At 55.0% G+C, this 18,196-nt stretch overlaps 1 protein-coding gene across 7 annotated transcripts in view; it reads right to left on the reverse strand.

Annotated features, from left to right (window-relative positions):
* Window positions 1-18,196, reverse strand: part of LOC133348840 (syntaxin-1A) — a 91,591-nt gene that overhangs the window by 16,624 nt on the left and 56,771 nt on the right. For 3 of the 7 annotated variants that reach the window (XM_061561892.1, XM_061561893.1, XM_061561888.1), the window contains 5 exons: window positions 17,870-17,943; window positions 15,215-15,323; window positions 12,130-12,203; window positions 11,380-11,517; window positions 8,947-9,057 (listed from right to left, as the gene is read on the reverse strand). In XM_061561892.1, the coding sequence (XP_061417876.1) occupies window positions 8,947-9,057; window positions 11,380-11,517; window positions 12,130-12,203; window positions 15,215-15,323; window positions 17,870-17,943 (506 nt within the window). Of the gene's footprint in view, window positions 1-4,942; window positions 6,597-8,946; window positions 9,058-11,379; window positions 11,518-12,129; window positions 12,204-15,214; window positions 15,324-17,869; window positions 17,944-18,196 lie in introns of those variants that run through there. The other 4 variants (XM_061561890.1, XM_061561889.1, XM_061561895.1 and 1 more) reach the window with 4 other exon arrangements.

An 18,196-nucleotide genomic window follows, 5' to 3' on the forward strand; every position in this document is an offset into this window, starting at 1 on the left:
CCTCGACGACCAACGTAGTGCCGTAGTGCAGCTCTCTATCCCTTCGCGAACATTATAGGAATTTACATTCACTCAGTCGTTCAATAATTAATTATTCATAACAGACGGGCTCTTTGTAGGGCCAGTCCTCGCGTGGTGTCCACCAGAGAACGCGTTTTCGCTAATAACGCGGTTCATCCATTGGGGAACACTTGTTGTGCAACGCGGAACGCGCGCCGTTATAACGCGGAACGCGCGCCGTTATAACGCGAATTCAACCGGGTTCTCAAGGGCAGCGAGTTGATGGTCTTAGCCCGATCACCAGTGACTCGCGTACATACCCATCGACTTGCAGAGAGACCCATCGACTCACGCAGAGACGCATAGACTCACGCAGAGACCCATTGACTCACACAGAGACCCATCGACTCAAGCAGAGTCCCATTGACTCACGCAGAGACCCATAGACCCACATAGAGGCCCAAAGACTCACACAGAGACCCATAGACTCACACAGAGACCCATAGACTCACGCAGAGACCCATAGACTCACACAGAGACCCAGTGATTCACACAGAGACCCATAAACTCAGAGACCCATAGCCTCATACAGAGACGCATAGACTCACACAGAGACCCAGAGACTCACGCAGAGACCCATAGACTCACATAGATACCCATAGACTCACACAGAGACCCATAGAGTCACACAGAGAACCATAGACTCACACAGAGACCCATAAACTCACACAGAGACCCATAGACTCACACAGAGACCCATAGACTCACACAAAGACCCATAGACTCACACAGAGACCCATAGACTCACACAGAGACCCATAGACTCACATAGATAACCATATACTTACACAGAGACCCATAGACTCGCACAGAGACCCATAGACTCACAGAGAGACCCATAGACTCACACAGAGACCCATAGACTCACACAGAGACCCATAGACTCACACAGAGTCCCATAGACTCACAGAGACCTATGGACTCACACAGAGACACATAGACTCACACAGAGACCCATAGACTCACATAGGTACCCATTGACTCATATAGAGACCCATAAACTCACAGAAAAACCCATACACTCACAGAAAAACCCATAGACTCACACAGAGACCCATAGACTCACACAGACCCGTAGACTCACGCAGAGATCCATAGATTCACATAGAGACCCATAGACTCACAGAAAGACCCATAGACTCACACAGAGACCCATAGACTCACACAGAGACCCATGGACTCACACAAAGACCCATAGACTCACAGGAATACCCATAGACTCACGCAGAGACCCATAGACTCACACAGAGACCCATAGACTCACAGAACCCAGACTCACACAGAGACCCACGACTCACACAGAGACCCATAGACTCACAGAGACCATAGACTCACACAGAACCCATAGACTCACACAGAGACCCATAGACTCACACAGAGACCCATGACTCACACAGAGACCCATGACTCACCACAGAGACCCATAGACTACACAGAGACCCATAGACTCACACAGAGACCCATGACTCACACAGAGACCCATAGACTCACAGAGACCCATAGACTACACAGAGACCCATGACTCACACAAGACTATAGACTCACACAGAGACCCATAGACTCACACAGAGACCATAGACTCACAGAGAGACCCATAGACTCACACAGAGACCCATAGACTCACACAGAGACCCATGACTCACGCGGAGACCCATAGACTCACACAGAGACCCATAGACTCACACAGAGACCCATAGACTCACACAGAGACCCATGACTCACACAGAGACCCATGACTCACACAGAGACCCATAGACTCAACAGAGACCCATAGACTCACACAGAGACCCATAGACTCACACGAGACCCATAGACTCACACAGAGACCATAGACTCACACAGAGACCCATAGACTCACACAGAGACCATAGACTACACAGAGACCCATAGACTCACACAGAGACCCATAGACTCACACAGAGACCAGACTCACACAGAGACCCATAGACTCACACAAGACCCATAGACTCACACAGAGACCATAGACTCACAGAGAGACCCATAGACTCACACAGAGACCATAGACTCACACAGAGACCCATAGACTCACACAGAGACACATAGACTAACACAGAGGACCCATAGAACTCACACAGAGACCATAGACTCACACAGAGACCACATAGACTAACACAGAGACCCATAGACTCACACGAGAGACCCATGACCTCACCAGAGACCCATAGACTCACACAGAGACCATAGACTCACACAGAGACCCATAGACTCACACAGAGACCATAGACTCACAGAGACCCATAGACTCACACAGAGACCCATAGACTCACACAGAGACCCATAGACTCACACAGAGACCATAGACTCACACAGAGACCCTAGACTCACACAGAGACCCATAGACTCACAAGAGACCCATAGACTCACACAGAGACACACACAGGACCTTACCACACAGAGACCTATAGACTCACACAGAGACCCATAGACTACACAGAGACCCATAGACTCACACAGAGACCCAAGACTCACACAGAGACCCTGACTCACACAGAGACACATAGACTCACACAGAGACCCATAGACTCACCAGAGAACCCATAGACTCACACAGAGACCATGACTCACACAGAGACCCATATGACTCACACAGAGACCCATGAGACCACACAGAGACCATATACTCACACAGAGACCCATTACTCACACAGAGACCCATAGACTCACACAGAGACCCATAGACTCACACAGAGACCCATAGACTCACACAGAGACCCATAGACTCACACAGAGACCCATAGACTACACAGAGACCCATAGACTCACACAGAGACCCATAGACTCACACAGAGACCCATAGACTAACAGAGACCCATAGACTCACACAGAGACCATAGACTCAACAGAGACCCATAGACTCACACAGAGACATAGACACACAGAGACCCATAGACTCACACAGAGACCCATAGACTCACACAGAGACCCATAGACTCACACAGAGACCCAGACTCACACAGAGACCCTAGACTCACACAGAGACCCATAGACTCACACAGAGACCCATAGACTCACACAGAGACCACAGACTCACAGAGACCCTAGACTCACACAGAGACACATGACTCACACAGAGACCCATAGACTCAACAGAGACCCATAGACTACACAGAGACCCATAGACTCACACAGAGACCCATGACTCACACAGAGACCCATAGACTACACAGAGACACATATACTCACACAGACCCATAGACTCACACAGAGACCATAGACTACACAGAGACCCATAGACTCACACAGAGACCCATAGACTCACACAGAGACCCATAGACTCACACAGAGACCCATAGACTCACAGACCCATAGACTCACACAGAGACCACAGACTCACACAGAGACCCTAGACTCACACGAGACCCATAGACTCACACAGAGACCCATAGACTCACACAGAGACACCAGACTCACACAGAGACCCTAGACTCACACAGAGACCCATGACTCACACAGAGACCCATAGACTCAACAGAGACCCATAGACTACACAGAGACCCATAGACTCACACAGAGACCCATGACTCACACAGAGACCCATAGACTACACAGAGACCATAGACTCACACAGAGACCATAGACTCACAGAGACCATAGACTACACAGAGACCATAGACTCACACAGAGACCCATAGACTCACACAGAGACCATAGACTCAACAGAGACCCATAGACTCACACAGAGACCTAGACTCACACAGAGACATAGCCACACAGAGACCCATAGACTCACACAGAGACCCATAGACTCACACAGAGACCATAGACTCACACAGAGACCCATAGACTCACACAGAGACCCATAGACTCACACAGAGACCTATAGACTGACATAGGAACCCATAGACTCACACAGAGACCCATAGACTCACACAGAGACACATAGACTCACACAGAGACACATAGACTCACACAGAGACACATAGACTCACACAGAGACCCGTAGACTCACACAGAGACCCATAGACTCACACAGAGACTCATGGACTCACACAGACACCCATAGACTCACACAGAGACCCATAGACTCACACAGAGACCCATAGACTCACACAGAGACACATAGACTCACACAGAGACCCATGGACTCACACAGAGACACATAGACTCACACAAACCGGCTTCTCAAGGCTAGCGAGTGGTTGGTCTCAGCCCGGTTCAACGGCGACTGCACAAAGACACCAGATCCACCCTCCTACCCCACCCGGGCTCACATCCTTCATTTGGCTTTCCACTTAATTTGGCAAAAGTAGCATCTGTCAGAATATCTATACAGTATATAGACAGTATATATACAGTATCAATACAGTATATATATACATCCTGTTTGATTGGCACGCGATACATGGCGATGTTAGCGATGCCTCCACATTCGAAGATCGTGGGGGGTGGGGGGGTATAGGTGGGGGGTGGAGGTGGGGGGTGGGAGGGAAGGCGTAGGTGGGGGTTGGAGGTGGGGGGGGTGGGGGGTGGAGGTGGGGGGTGGGGGAGGGAGGGGGTAGGTGGGGGTTGGAGGTGGGGGGGTGGGGGGTGGAGGTGGGGGGAGGGAGGGGGTGGGTGGGGGGTGGAGGTGGGGGGAGGGAGGGGGTAGGTGGGGGGAGCGGAGGTGGGGGAGGGAGGGGGTAGGTGGGGGGGGGCGGAGGTGGGAGGTTGGGGGGGTGGAGGTGGGGGGGCGGAGGTGGGGGGGTGGAGGTGGGGGAGGGAGGGGGTAGGTGGGGGGGTGGGGGGGTGGAGGTGGGGGGAGGGAGGGGGTAGGTGGGAGGGCGGAGGTGGGGGGAGGGAGAGGGTAGGTGGGGGGGCGGAGGTGGGAGGGTGGGGGGTGGAGGTGGGGGGAGGGAGGGGGTAGGTGGGTGGAGGTGGGGGGGGGGGCAACCGCAGCGAATGCATTGAAGCTATCGAGGAGGCGACTAAAGTGCTCAAACGTCGAGAAACAAGGCTGGTAAAGTATTAAATAAAGACGCGTTCATCTCAGCCCTTCCATTGTTTCTCTTTAACCACCAGGTTTCAGCCCCACTGAGCTATGAGCTCTCGTTTATAGGCGACCTGGCCACGCGTGACGATAACTCACTACCAAAGTGCCTGATATAATCATCATCATCACGCGTGGGGGATTTATAGCAGCAGCCAAATCGTCTAGCGGCGCGTTGATTCTAAATGTTGGAAAGGGCCTGGCTGGCAAAAACCCGGAGGTTGAACCCGGAGAACAATCCACGCCACCGCCACCACACGGAGCGAGCGAGAGAACACTCGGAACTCCAAATATACAACAGGAGGCATCGCCTGGGTCCGGGGTCGAACCCACGAAAACCTCCTGCGTGTCAGGCGAGCTTGAGACGTAACGCATCTCAAAGATCTCCCCACCGCACAGCCGCGTGTCTACCACACGTGTGGGCAAGACAAGGGTGAGTGTAGGGGTGAGGAGTGGTTAGTGTCGGGGTGAGGGTAAGGGGTGAGGAGTGGCGTTGATGCGGTGAGTGTAGGGTGAGGTGTGGTGGTGATGATGGGTCGAGTGTAGTGGTGAGGAGTGGTGAGTGTAGGGGTGAGGAGTGGTGAGTGTAGGGGTGAGGAGTGGTGAGGGTAGGGGTGAGGAGTGGTGAGTGTAGGGGTGAGGAGTGGTGAGTGTCGGAGTGAAGGTAAGGGGTGAGGAGTGGTGAAGAGTGGTGAGTGTAGGGGTGAGAAGTGGTCAGGTGTGGTGAGGACGGGGTGAGTGTAGGGGTGAGGTGTGGTGAAGAGTGGTGAGTGTAGGGGTGATAAGTGGTGAGTGTAGGGGTGAGTGTAGGGGGTGAGGAGTGGTGAGTGTAGGGGTGAGGATGAGTTGAGTGTCGGGGTGAGGAGTGGTGAGTGTCGGGGTGAGGGTAAGGGGTGAAGAGTGGTGAGTGTAGGGGTGAGGAGTGGTGAGTGTAGGGGGTGAGGAGTGGTGAGTGTAGGGGTGAGGAGTGGTGAGTGTAGTGGTGAAGAGTGGTGAGTGTAGGGGTGAGGAGTGGTGAGTGTAGGGGTGAGGAGGATGAGGTGAGTGTAGGGGGTGAGGAGTGGTGAGTGTAGGGGTGAGTGTCGGGGTGAGGAGTGGTGAGTGTAGGGGTGAGTGTAGGGGTGAGGAGCGGTGAGTGTAGGGGGTGAGTGTCGGGGTGAGTGTCGGGGTGAGTGTAGTGGTGAGGATCGGTGAGAGGACGGGGTGAGTGTCGCAGTGAGGAGTGGTGAGTGTAGGGGTGAGGAGTGGTGAGTGTAGTGGTGAAGAGTGGTGAGTGTAGGGGTGAGGAGTGGTGAGTGTAGGGGTGAGGAGGATGAGGTGAGTGTAGGGGGTGAGGAGTGGTGAGTGTAGGGGTGAGTGTCGGGGTGAGGAGCGGTGAGTGTAGGGGGTGAGTGTAGGGGTGAGGAGCGGTGAGTGTAGGGGGTGAGTGTCGGAGTGAGTGTCGGGGCGAGTGTCGGGGGTGAGGACTGTAGGGACCGGGTCACGCGAAGGCGATCACGGCCCCCATCACCACGAGGGTGACGATGATCGCCCCAACTAGCATCATCTTCTGTCGAGACCCCAACCCCAGCGAGGGGGGTAGGAGGAGTAGAGGGAATCGCCGTGAGGGTGAGGGGGTGACGTGGTGGAGGGAGAGGGGGAGGGGTAGGAACGGGGAGGGGGGGGCAGGGAGACGGGAATAAACAAAAACCGCATACGTGTCAGACAAATCATAAAGAAAGCAAAGGAAAAAAAATTTACCCGTAAAAACAAAGTTTTTCACTATAAATCCTTTATATGCGTGGCGGTTAGAGTCCTCTCGTCCTCTGGCTTGAGATGGCTGCCACCTATGGGTCAGATAATTGTCTGCCACCATTAAGCAATTGGTAATTAAATATTTTTTTTTCCCTAAACAGTGTAAAATTCTGGAAAACATTTTTCACGAAAATTAATTGTCAGGCACAACGAGTCTGTGTGCAAAATGTCAGCTCGATTGGATGACGGGAAGTGGGTTAAAAAACGACCGAAAGATTTGCACGGTCGTAAGCAAGCAAGCAAGTGAACTTAATATAAAGGATTTAAAAAACCCACAATGACAAAGATACCCCGTATAGCCTTAACAGACCGTTGGGGCAAGTGCCGTTAGCGAGTAGCACCTGTGAAGGTTGGCACGGCGCACGAGAGGAGTGGTGTGGCCAAACCAAACCCCACGCCCGACCGCCTTTGTCTCCCCACTGCCGATGCTCTCACAAGTATTCACGATGGCTGAGTCGACGTAGGGGCGGCCCAGGACCGGCTCACATATTCGCCACCGTTATTGGGTCGACAGCGGGAATTGAACTCGGGTCGCCGGGGTTCGTAGAGGGCAGTGCGCTACCCAGCACACAAAGACAAAGGCTCCCCGTATAGCCTTATCAGACGTTTGGGGGCAAGTGCTGTTAGCGCTTTAGCTGCTATACATTTCCAAATGCTCCGGCTCCATTGAGCTATCATATGTGACAAAGTCCTTTTCTAAAAATAGCTGCGTAGCTCAGTGGGCCTTACCTGGTCAAGTAAAAATGGTTTAGCTTTAGTTTAGGCAGTTTAGTTTCCACCACGCGTTCGTCCTCGGCTGTATCCGTGCATTTATTTTGTTATATATACAAATGCGACGTGAACAGCACAGTCAGCGCCCGCGGCAGGCACCAGGGTCGAGAGTTTCTCTCCACGCTGAGTCGTCGCTCACGGGCAGAGGTCGCAAACGGGTTTTGATTACTTACCCGTACCCGGCCGCACCAGGGTCGCAATCGGGTACCCGTACCCTACCCGATACCTGGGTACCCGTACCCGGCCGGGTATCGGGTAGGGTACGGGTACCCGATTGCGACCTCTGGGATGAAGCCATGTTGCAGGCGCGGGCGGGTTGATTCTAGGAACTTGAATTGTGAGAAGAGACAAGACGTTGGGAAATAAGTGACAAACGGTTACTCACCAGTGACTCACGGCCTACCCGTACCCGGCCGCACCAGGGTCGCAAACGGGTACCCGTACCCGGCCGGGTACGGGTAGCCGGGTATCGGGTACCCGATTGCGACCTCTGCTCATGGCGCAGCCGTCAGCGGCATTGATCGCTCGCTCACACCGAGGAACCTACCGACTCACAACTGCCCAAAACAACAAAGGTAAAGATCTCCCCTCCCCCGTATAGCCTTAACAGACTTAAGGGGGCAAGTGCTGTGAGCGAGTAGCACGACGGGGGATGGGGTGGCCAGCACCACGCCCGGCCGCCTTTGTCTCCCCAGCGGCGATGTTTACCACACACCGCACCAGGTACCCGTTTGAGGCTGAGTCGACCTAGGCGAGGCCCAATGATCGACAAACAATAACAAACACACACACGGGAACTAAGGGGAGGGAGGGGGGGACGGGCAGGGGGGGGGAGTAGAAAGGTAGGAGGAGGAGGTGGTGGTGGGGGACGATTAATTGAGGAGGAGACGGGAGAATGAGTGAGGGAGGGAGTGGATTTGAGGAGAGGGGAGGGAGGGATGGGGAAGGAAATAAGAGGGAGGAGGGTGAGGGAGTGAGGAGAGGGAGGAGGGGAGAAGAGAGAGGAGAGGGAGGGATGGAGTGAGGAGAGGGAGGGAGGAGTGAGGAGAGGGAGGGGAGGAGTGAGGAGAGGGAGGGGAGGAGTGAGGAGAGGGATGATAGGGAAAGAGTGAGAGGGTGGCATTGAGGGAGAGAGAAGAGGCACGAGAGGGAGAGATTGAAGCCGGCAGGGAGTGTGGGGAACCGCGCTTTATGGAGGCTATGAACCATGATGCCGCACAGAGGAGGAGGAGGAAGAGGGAGGGACAGAGCGAGGGGGGCGGGGGGGTGAGAGGGTGGGGGTCGCGCAGGGGGGCGGGGGGGTGCTCCTCCTGGTGACTGGTCCAGGCACTCACCCGGCGCGCCTTGCTCTGGTATTTCACGGCCTTCTTGGTGTCGGACACGGCCCTCTCCACGTAGTCCACCGAGTGCTCCACGTTGTACTCTATGCGGTCAATCATCTCGCCCTGAGAGTCGCGGGTGGGGACATTGGGGAGATGTTAACAGAAGCATCGGGGAGACGTCACAAGCGCAACTCGGGTGACACTGTGGCACGCTCGGCGCTGGGTGCCGTTCCCTTACCGAGGGCCGAATAGAACGTTCAGACGCCTTTGGAGAGCGACGCGTTGATGCTAACAGCCGCCACAGCGCTCGTCGTGCCAGGCTAGGTGCGCTTTGCAGCCGTCGCGTCAAATTGTGGAAGGTGCAGGAAGAGGTCACGGGACAGACCCAGCAGGTGTCATGGGCTGTGCTGCTGCTGTGCCAGGCTAGGTGCAGGAGGAGGTCACGGGACAGACCCAGCAGGTGCCATGGGTTCACTGACTGAGATGACCGGTAGATGCACCAGCTGTACCCCCTACTGTGCCAACTTGTTGTGTTTTGGCCATCCCGGCGCTACGTTCGTTGTTGTGAGTGTCGCTCCTCCGCCCTCCGTTGTTGTTGGAGGGCGACTGCCTCCAACTGCCCAGTAGCGTCCTTCACGAGCCTCCTCAACAGAGGCCGATCTTGACACCGCTGGTACCAGCCCGTGCAGCACTCATTTAGCCCCTTCTATCCAGCCAAATATAAGTTGGGCATGCGGTGGATGGGCACGCAGGCTACATGACCCAGCCAAAAGAAGCCTCGCCTGCCAGAGGATTTCACTGATGATGATCGTGATGGTGAGATGTCCAGATCTTTCAAGGATTTGTGAGTAAACCCAGGATGGATCGTAGGCAGGCCGGCCTGAAAGCTTCAAACTGGCGCAGATGTTCCATGAGAGGAGTCCACGTTTCTCAAGCGTAGAGAAGGGAGGGCATGACTGTGGCCGAGAAGATCGCTTCCACACAGCGTTATGCAGCTGACGAAAAAAAATAATGCCACTCGGCTGATTCAGTGAGACATCTGCTGCCAAACCGAAGGTGGGCATAGGCACACGATACAGGTACTGAAACTTCTCCACTCTCTCCATACTTTTCCCATCACTCATGTCGAGTTGAGGGGGTGGAGTATTGGATGATACAATATACGCAGGGAGGTGCTCAGTTTTGGTGGCCTGATGTTAAGGCCCCACCTCTGAGTGGCACGCTCCAGGTTCAGCAGCAGAACCTCCAACTCATTCTCAGAGTGAGTAGCAACCACCAGATCATCAGCGTACGTAACATGGTTGACCAGTAGGGTGCCATCCCTTGACCACACCCGGGCATTGATCAGCCACCCATTGTGTTTGTATCAGATATAAATTCCACTGGTCCAGCCATGGAAGGCTTCTCAAACTACGTGGTCGAAGATGATGTTAAATGTTAAGATGATATTAAATGCTAAGATGACACATTCACACACACACACACAGACACACACACTCATGTAGAAAGACAAATATCCACCGTATAGCCTTCGCAGACTGTTGGGGCAGGTGCTGTTAGCGAGCATCTATGAAGGTCGGCACGACGCACGAGGGGGTGGGTGGCCAGCACCACGCCCGGCCGCCTTTGTATCCCCAGTGGAGATTGTTACACACCGCACCAGGTCATCATTTGAGGCTGAGTCGACCTAGTCGAGGCCCAGAACGGATTCAGATAATATTGTGACTGGTGTTGGCCGTGAGCGGGAAACGACCTCTGGGTTCGTAGCACAGCGCACTGACCACTGCACTACCACTTCCCCGCAGACACACAGACACACACACACACAGACACACACAGACACACACACACAGCCACACACACACACAGACACACACACACAGACACACTAATATATACACACACAGACACACACACACAGACACACAGGCACACACACAGACAGACACACACACACACAGACACACACACAGACACACACACAGACACACACACACAGGCACACTAATATATACACACACAGACACACACACAGACACACACACACACAGACACACACACACACAGACACACACACACAGACACAAACAGACACACACACACAGACACACACACACAGACACACACACAGACACACACACAGACAGACACACACACACAGACACACACATACACACAGACAGGCACACACACACAGACACACACACACAGACATACACACACAGACACACACACACACAGACACACACAGACACACACACACAGACACACACACACACAGACACACACAGACACACACAGACAGACACACACACAGACACACACACAGACACACACACACACACAGACACACACAGACACACACAGACACACACAGACACAGACACACACAGACACACACAGACACACACACACACAGACACACACACACACACAGACACACACCTGACTCTCGACCAGCATGGCCATGTCGAGGAACATGTCGTGCAGCTCGCGGATGCTCGTCTCCAGCTTGATGATGTCGTTGTGCCGGGACTCGATCTCGCTCAGAGCCTGCTTGTCGATCTTGGAGTCGAGCACGATCTAGGCGGCGTGAGGGGAGGGGGGGGAGTGGGGCAGGGTCAAGAGGTCAGATCGCACCTGAGAACCCCCCACACCAACTTCTGAAGCCCCCCCCCCCGCATCCCCTAGAACTTTCTACGCATGTCTCTGTGTGTGTCTGTATTTGCGTTTCTCTCTGACTGTGTTTCTGTGTCTCTGTATCTACGTCTGTATCTATGTCTGTATCTGTACGTGTGTCTGTGCGTTTGTGTGCTTCTGTGTGTCTGTATATGTGTGTCTCTGTGTCTATATCTATGTGTGTTTGTATCTCTCTATCTGCATCTCTGTGTGTCTGTGTCTCTGTATCTGTGTGTATCTATGTCTGTATCTGTATGAGAAAGTGTGTCTGCATCTGTGTCTATGTGTCTATGTTTCTATGTCTGCATCTGTGTCTATGTGTCTATGTCTGTATCTGTATCTATGCGTGCCCGTGTCTCTGCCTCTGCATCTCCACGTGTCTGCGTCTGTGTATCCGCTTGCGTCTGTGTTTATTTCCCCCCCTTTTACAGGCGCTCGCAAACCAGCCCTCGGCCCCAGCAGTCTGTTGGAGGCTACATTGGGGAACCTCTGTCTTTGTGTGAGTCTGGCATTCACCCCGGACGTGAAGATCGCGGGGTTGCCGCTCTCCAGCATGTCCTCCAGCTCCTCGTTAGTGGTCGTCTTCCCAGCTGAACACATCAGCAGCAGCATCATCATCAGCAGCATCATCAGCAGCGTAGTCAGCATCATCATCACCACCATCATCATCAATCACCGGTGTTATTATCGCGTAACTTTGTCGCTTGCTCCGACGTTGGGTCAACAAATATAGACACGCAGAGACAACGTTGGGTTAACGTTGGAGCAACGTTGGAGCAACGTTGCTCAAACGTTCAGGCAACGTTCAGGCAACATTGCAGCTATGTTGTTCTAACGATGGGGCAACGTTGGTGCAACTTCCAGGCAATGTTGGTCCAAGATTCATCCAATGTTGCAGCAACGTTGTTCTAACGTTCAGGCAACGTTGGTGCAACGTTCAGGCATCGCTAGCCGAACGTTGGCATGCTGACTGGGTATCCCGGGCTCTTGAGTACTCGCCCGGTTAGACAACACAAACTTGAAGCGTCAAGTCGACGTCTCACGACGACGACGACGCCGCAAAGAGCACGAGCAGGAACATGTTTTTTTTTTTTGGGGGGGGGGGGGTGGGTGGGGCAATAGCAGTGGAACTACAGGGGGGCGAAATTGCAGGGCTGCTCCTTTAGCTTCCACACACTTGTCATTCACACGAATCTTTCATTGTCAGCATCGTCAGCATCATGCATCTCATCATCGCGGCCATCATCAGCATCGTCAGCATGATACATCTCACCATCACGGCCATCATCAGCAGCATCGTACATATCACGATCACCATCAGCATCATCAGCATCGTTATCGCGAAACAACTTCCTTACGACAAACACCATCATCAGCAGCAGCAGCATCATCAGTACCATCATCACGTGCCTCCGCGTGTCACACGTGACCCTGACAAAGACCCCGATAGTTTATTTTTTACGCGCGGGTGGCCCTAGGGGGTGGGGGTTGAGGTGGGAGGGGGCTGGGGGGGGAGGTGGGAGGGGCTGGTGGGGGGGGCTGAGAGGTGGGAGGATCACGTGATGGTGAATTAAACGACTATTTTTAAACCATTTTTATTTTATTGCACCAGGTCAGGCCCACTGAGTTGTGTAGCTCTTTTTCAGAAGCGACCTGGCTGCCACAAATGATAGCTCGACGAACGTGGCTCTCTCATCACCGTGTGGACATTTATATCAGCAAAACGCTCAAAACACGTGACGTTCATTCCGAACGTGCGAGGGAAAACCCGGAGGAGGACGCGGATCAAAAAGAAAAAATCCACGCGACCACGTGGAGAGAGACACCGCAAACTCCAAATATACAGCAGCGGCAGGCGTCAGGGTCGGGATCGTACCCACGACCTCCTGTACACCAGGCGAGGTAGTTAACATATCCTAGCCACAGTGATGATGATGACAGAGAGACACCGCAAACTCCAAATATACAGCAGGCGTCAGGGTCGGGATCGTACCCACGACCTCCTGTGTACCAGGCGAGGTAGTTAACATCTCGGGGAAGAGGGGGGGTTGAGAGGCGAGGGTGGACGAATGGAGCGGAGGGGCCATGAGTGGAAGGTGGTGGTGGGGGGCTGAGCGTGGGGGTGGGAGGGGGATCAAAGATGAAGGAAGAGGGAGCTGAGTGAGAGGTGAGACCACTGTGGATGAGTGGTGCGAGTGGGGGGGTGGGCTAGTGGGTGGCTGTGGAGGAGACTGAGTGGGGGGGGTGTGTGTGGGGGGGGGCTGACAGGGCCCGCGTGGCTGCCCGCTAATTAAGGCCATGCATCACGTGCACAATCTCTCACGGGCCCTCGGTGCTGACGTCAGCGAGCCGGTCAGCGCGCGACCTTTTCTCGCGCCTCTCACGCCCTCCCTCTCTCTCTCTCATCCGCACGCGCGGCACAAGCGCGCGAGCCACTCCACTGCTGGATTACGACGGCACCCCACACCCCCCTCTCTCCCTCCCAACACCTCACAACGGCAGGTCGGGAGGGGGGAGGGGGGAGGGGGTAACCGCCCCCCGCGTAGCAGTGAAAATTCATTGCGTTTTAAATTGTTATTGTTATCACTTTAAACTTGAAATTTTGGGACACCCCCAAACCCCTACCTCCCACGCTATGTGTTAGTCATGGGGGGGGGGGGGAGGTTGACCATACTTCACCACGCTGGTCATTGCAGGTTGGTAAATAGTTGGTAAATAGAGCAGGGGGGGCAGAAAGTGTGGGGAGATGTGTGGGGGGTGCACGAACATCTGAACCGGTTCTGGGCCTCCCCCAGGTCGACTCGGCCTTAAGTGAGTCCTGTACCTGGTGCGGCTTGCGCACACTTGCGAAAGCAGTTCAACATCGGCACTGGGGAGACAAAGGCGGCCGGGCGTCGTGGTTTCTGGCCACACCGTCCCCCGTCGTGTGCCGTGGTGGCCTTCATTCGGTGCGCCAGTCGCGAACGGCACTTGCCCCAACAAGGGTCCGTTGAAGGCTACCAGGGGGGGCCTTTGTCTTTGCATTGTGTGCGCGGGCTTTGAAGGTCACGTCTCTGTGAGTTCATTTGACCTTGGCCGACCTCCACCCCTGAGCGAGCCACTTGGAGGTGACGAGAGGACGCCACTCACGCGGGACACGTGGGGGGGAGGAGGGGGGGGGGCGGGGTGGGGCGTTCAAGATTTGGGGAGGGCGACGCTGAAACCGTAAAGTATTCAATAAAGTGTGCATTGATCCACGGCTGGATGGTGCGAGGGAGGGAGGGAAACCGGGGAGTGATGTTGGAGCGAGTGATGTTGGAGAGAGTGATGTTGGAGCGAGCGATGGAGTGAGCGAGTGAGGGAGGCATCCGGTGATGGAGAGGACAAATGGAGAACGGCGTGAAGGAGTGAGTGAAGGAGTGAGTGAAGGAGCGAGTGACAAAGCAGCGAGTGAATGACAAAGGAGGGAGCGATGGTGGGGAAGGCAGCAGTGACGGAGGGAGGCGAACGAGTGATTGAATGACGGAGGCAGTGACGGAGAGGGTGCGGAGGGGCGTTCACGTGGTGGGAGGCATTCATCCAGCAGTGGACTGATCATGGAGTGTGCGCGGAGTTCTCGTACTGATCTCGAGCTGCCTCTGGATGCGCCCCTTGCACCGCTCGCGGTAGTCGGACTGCGTCGAGTTGTACTCCGTCATCACCTCCACGAACTTGCGCGACAGCGTTGAATGCTACGCGGGGGGAGGGTGGGGGCGAAGGGGGTCAGTCGTGAAGTCAGCAAGTAGAGAAGCAGAGGGGGCAGGTGGAGAGCCGGACGGGACGGACAGACGGAGAGATCGGGACGATAGCAGCACGGGGACAGGCAGATGGGTTGACGCTTTTGGCCGGATGAACGCGACGGACAGACGGAAAATTGCTATCGACAACAAAATTGCCATCGACCGAGTTGCTGCCAACAATATTGCTTTGAACAACATCGCTATCAACAAAATAGCTTTCAATGCCAAAATTGCGATTAACAATTTTGCTATCAACAAAATTGCGATCAACAAAATTGTTATCAACAACATTGCTATCAAAAAATATTGATATCAACAAAATTGTTACCGACAAAATTGTTATCAACAAAATTGTTATCAACAAAATTGCTATAAACAATATTGATATCAACAAAATTGTTACCGACAAAATTTTTATCAACAACATTGCTATCAAAAAAATTGCTATCAACGAAACTGCTGTCAGCAAAACTACAATCAATAATATTGCTATCAACAAAACTGCTCTCAATGACATCGCTATCAACACAATTGCTATCGACAAAGCTGATATCAACAAAACTGCTCTCATCAACTAATGAAGTCCACGTCGCACGGGAGATCTGTGAGCCTTGCTGCGTATGCCCATTTCCTCCGTACCCCCCATCCCCACCCCTTCACCCCCCTCCTCCGCCCCCCCCAGACCCCCTTAAAGGGTCAGTAGCTTCAGGGCGGGGTTCCCCTTTGTAGCTGCGCTGTTTGCCGTGGGACCTGCGCGGACGAGATAAGGGAACTCGCCAACAGCGCGCGGTCGACAACACTCCCACGGTATTAACGACTGCCCCACCCCTGCGTCTCCCCGCTGCCCCCATCCCACCCACCCACAGAGACAAAGATCCCCCGTGTAGCGTTGACCAGGCCGTAGGGGCAAGTGCTGTTAGCGAGCCCGATGATTGGTAAAGAACGTGGATTTAACTGTGTCAGTTACGCCACGTAATTATACTGGTAGGAACGAAGTGGACCAGACCACCAATAGATTAATGTGTCCGTCCGTCCGTCCGTCCGTCCGTCCGTCCGTGGGAGGGGTGGTGTTGAGGGTGGTGTTGGAAATGAAAGACTACGAGTCTTTAAATCTCACAGCGTTTATTGTCAAAACAAACACTTTTAATTAACGTTACACTAGAATACAGTATTTTTTTCTTTAACTCCTCTATACCCGGTCGATATCTCTGTACCGGTACTAAGTATTATTCCTACCAGCCCACCCCGCAGGGTCCTGTTATATTCTGCATGTTTGTTTCTAAAATGTGTGGAGCGGTAGTGTAGCGGGCAGCGCGCTGCGCTACGAACCCGGCCGCCCGATTCCCCGCTCACGGCCAACACCGGTGACAAATGATCTGAACCGGTCCTGGGCCTCCCCTAGGTCGACTTAGCCTCAAATGGGTATCTGGTGCGGTACGTAAAAACATCGCCACTGGGGAGACAAAGGCGGCCCGGCGTGGTACTGGCCACCCACCCCCTCGTGTACCTTGTCGGCCTTCTCTAGGTGCTCGCTAATAGAACTCGCCCCAACGGTCTGGGATCTTTGTATCGACGACGCATCTCTTGCGCGTGTCTTTGTCTCTAATGCGTGTCCATGTGGCTATCAACGAGGTCGAGAATGAATACATCGACACAAACCTCCTCCTTCACCGTTCCTACCCACATCATCGATAATAAATATTCAGTGTGGGTCACCGGGGCGTGCAGGGGGGGGGGGCGGGGGAGATAGGGTGGGGGCAGCGGAGGGGGGGGGTAGGGTGGGGGCAGCGGGGGGGATGAAATGGGGGGAACGGGGGATAGGGTGGGGGGCTGCGGGGAGTGAGGGGGCTAATGATGTCGACATTCCTACCAACACTTTCAGTCACGACCACGAATGCCACTCGTAAATATTTGCTCCCGCTCCTTGTGCTATGCTACAACGAATACCCCCCATCCCCCCGCTCCTCCCCCATACCCCGCCCCTCCCCCATCCCCCGCCCCCTCCCCCATCCCCCGCCCCTCCCCCATCCCCCGCCCCTCCCCCCATCCCCCGCCCCTCCCCATCCCCCGCCCCTCCCCCATCCCCCGCCCCTCCCCCATCCCCCGCCCCTCCCCCCATCCCCCCGCCCCTCCCCCATACCCCGCCCCTCCCCATCCCCCGCCCCTCCCCCATACCCCGCCCCTCCCCCATCCCCCGCCCCTCCCCCCATCCCCCCGCCCCTCCCCCTCCCCCGCCGCCCCTCCCCCCATCCCCCGCCGCTCCCCCATCCCCCCGCCCCTCCCCCCATCCCCCCCCGCCCCCCCCATCCCCCGCCCCTCCCCCATCCCCCGCCCCTCCCCCCATCCCCCGCCGCCCCTCCCCCCATCCCCCCGCCGCCCCCCCCATCCCCCCGCCCCTCCCCCATCCCCCCGCCGCCCCTCCCCCCATCCCCCCGCCGCCCCTCCCCCCATCCCCCCCCCGCCCCTCCCCCATCCCCCCGCCGCCCCTCCCCCCGCACCTGCGTCTTGCGTATCCTCAGGTCGGCCGAGGAGCGATTCTCCGTCTCCTCCTTCTCGATGTCTTGCTCGATGGCTGTGGGAGAGCAGCGGTTAGACAGGGTGGTGAGTGTGTGTGTGGTGAGTGTGTGTGTGGTGAGAGTGTGTGTGGTGTGTGGTGTGTGTGTTGTGTGGTGAGTGTGTGGTGTGTGGTGAGTGTGTGTTGTTGGTGAGTGTGTGTGTGTGTGTGGTGCGTGTGTGTGTGTGTTGTGAGTGTGTGTGTGGTGAGTGTGTGTGTGGTTCGTGGTGATGTGGTGAGTGTGTGTGTGGTAGTGTGTGTGGTGGGTGTG

The sequence above is a fragment of the Lethenteron reissneri genome, chromosome 28 (genome assembly GCF_015708825.2).
Source record: "Lethenteron reissneri isolate LAM-NWPU_2019-01 chromosome 28, ASM1570882v1, whole genome shotgun sequence".
Lineage (NCBI taxonomy): Eukaryota > Metazoa > Chordata > Hyperoartia > Petromyzontiformes > Petromyzontidae > Lethenteron > Lethenteron reissneri.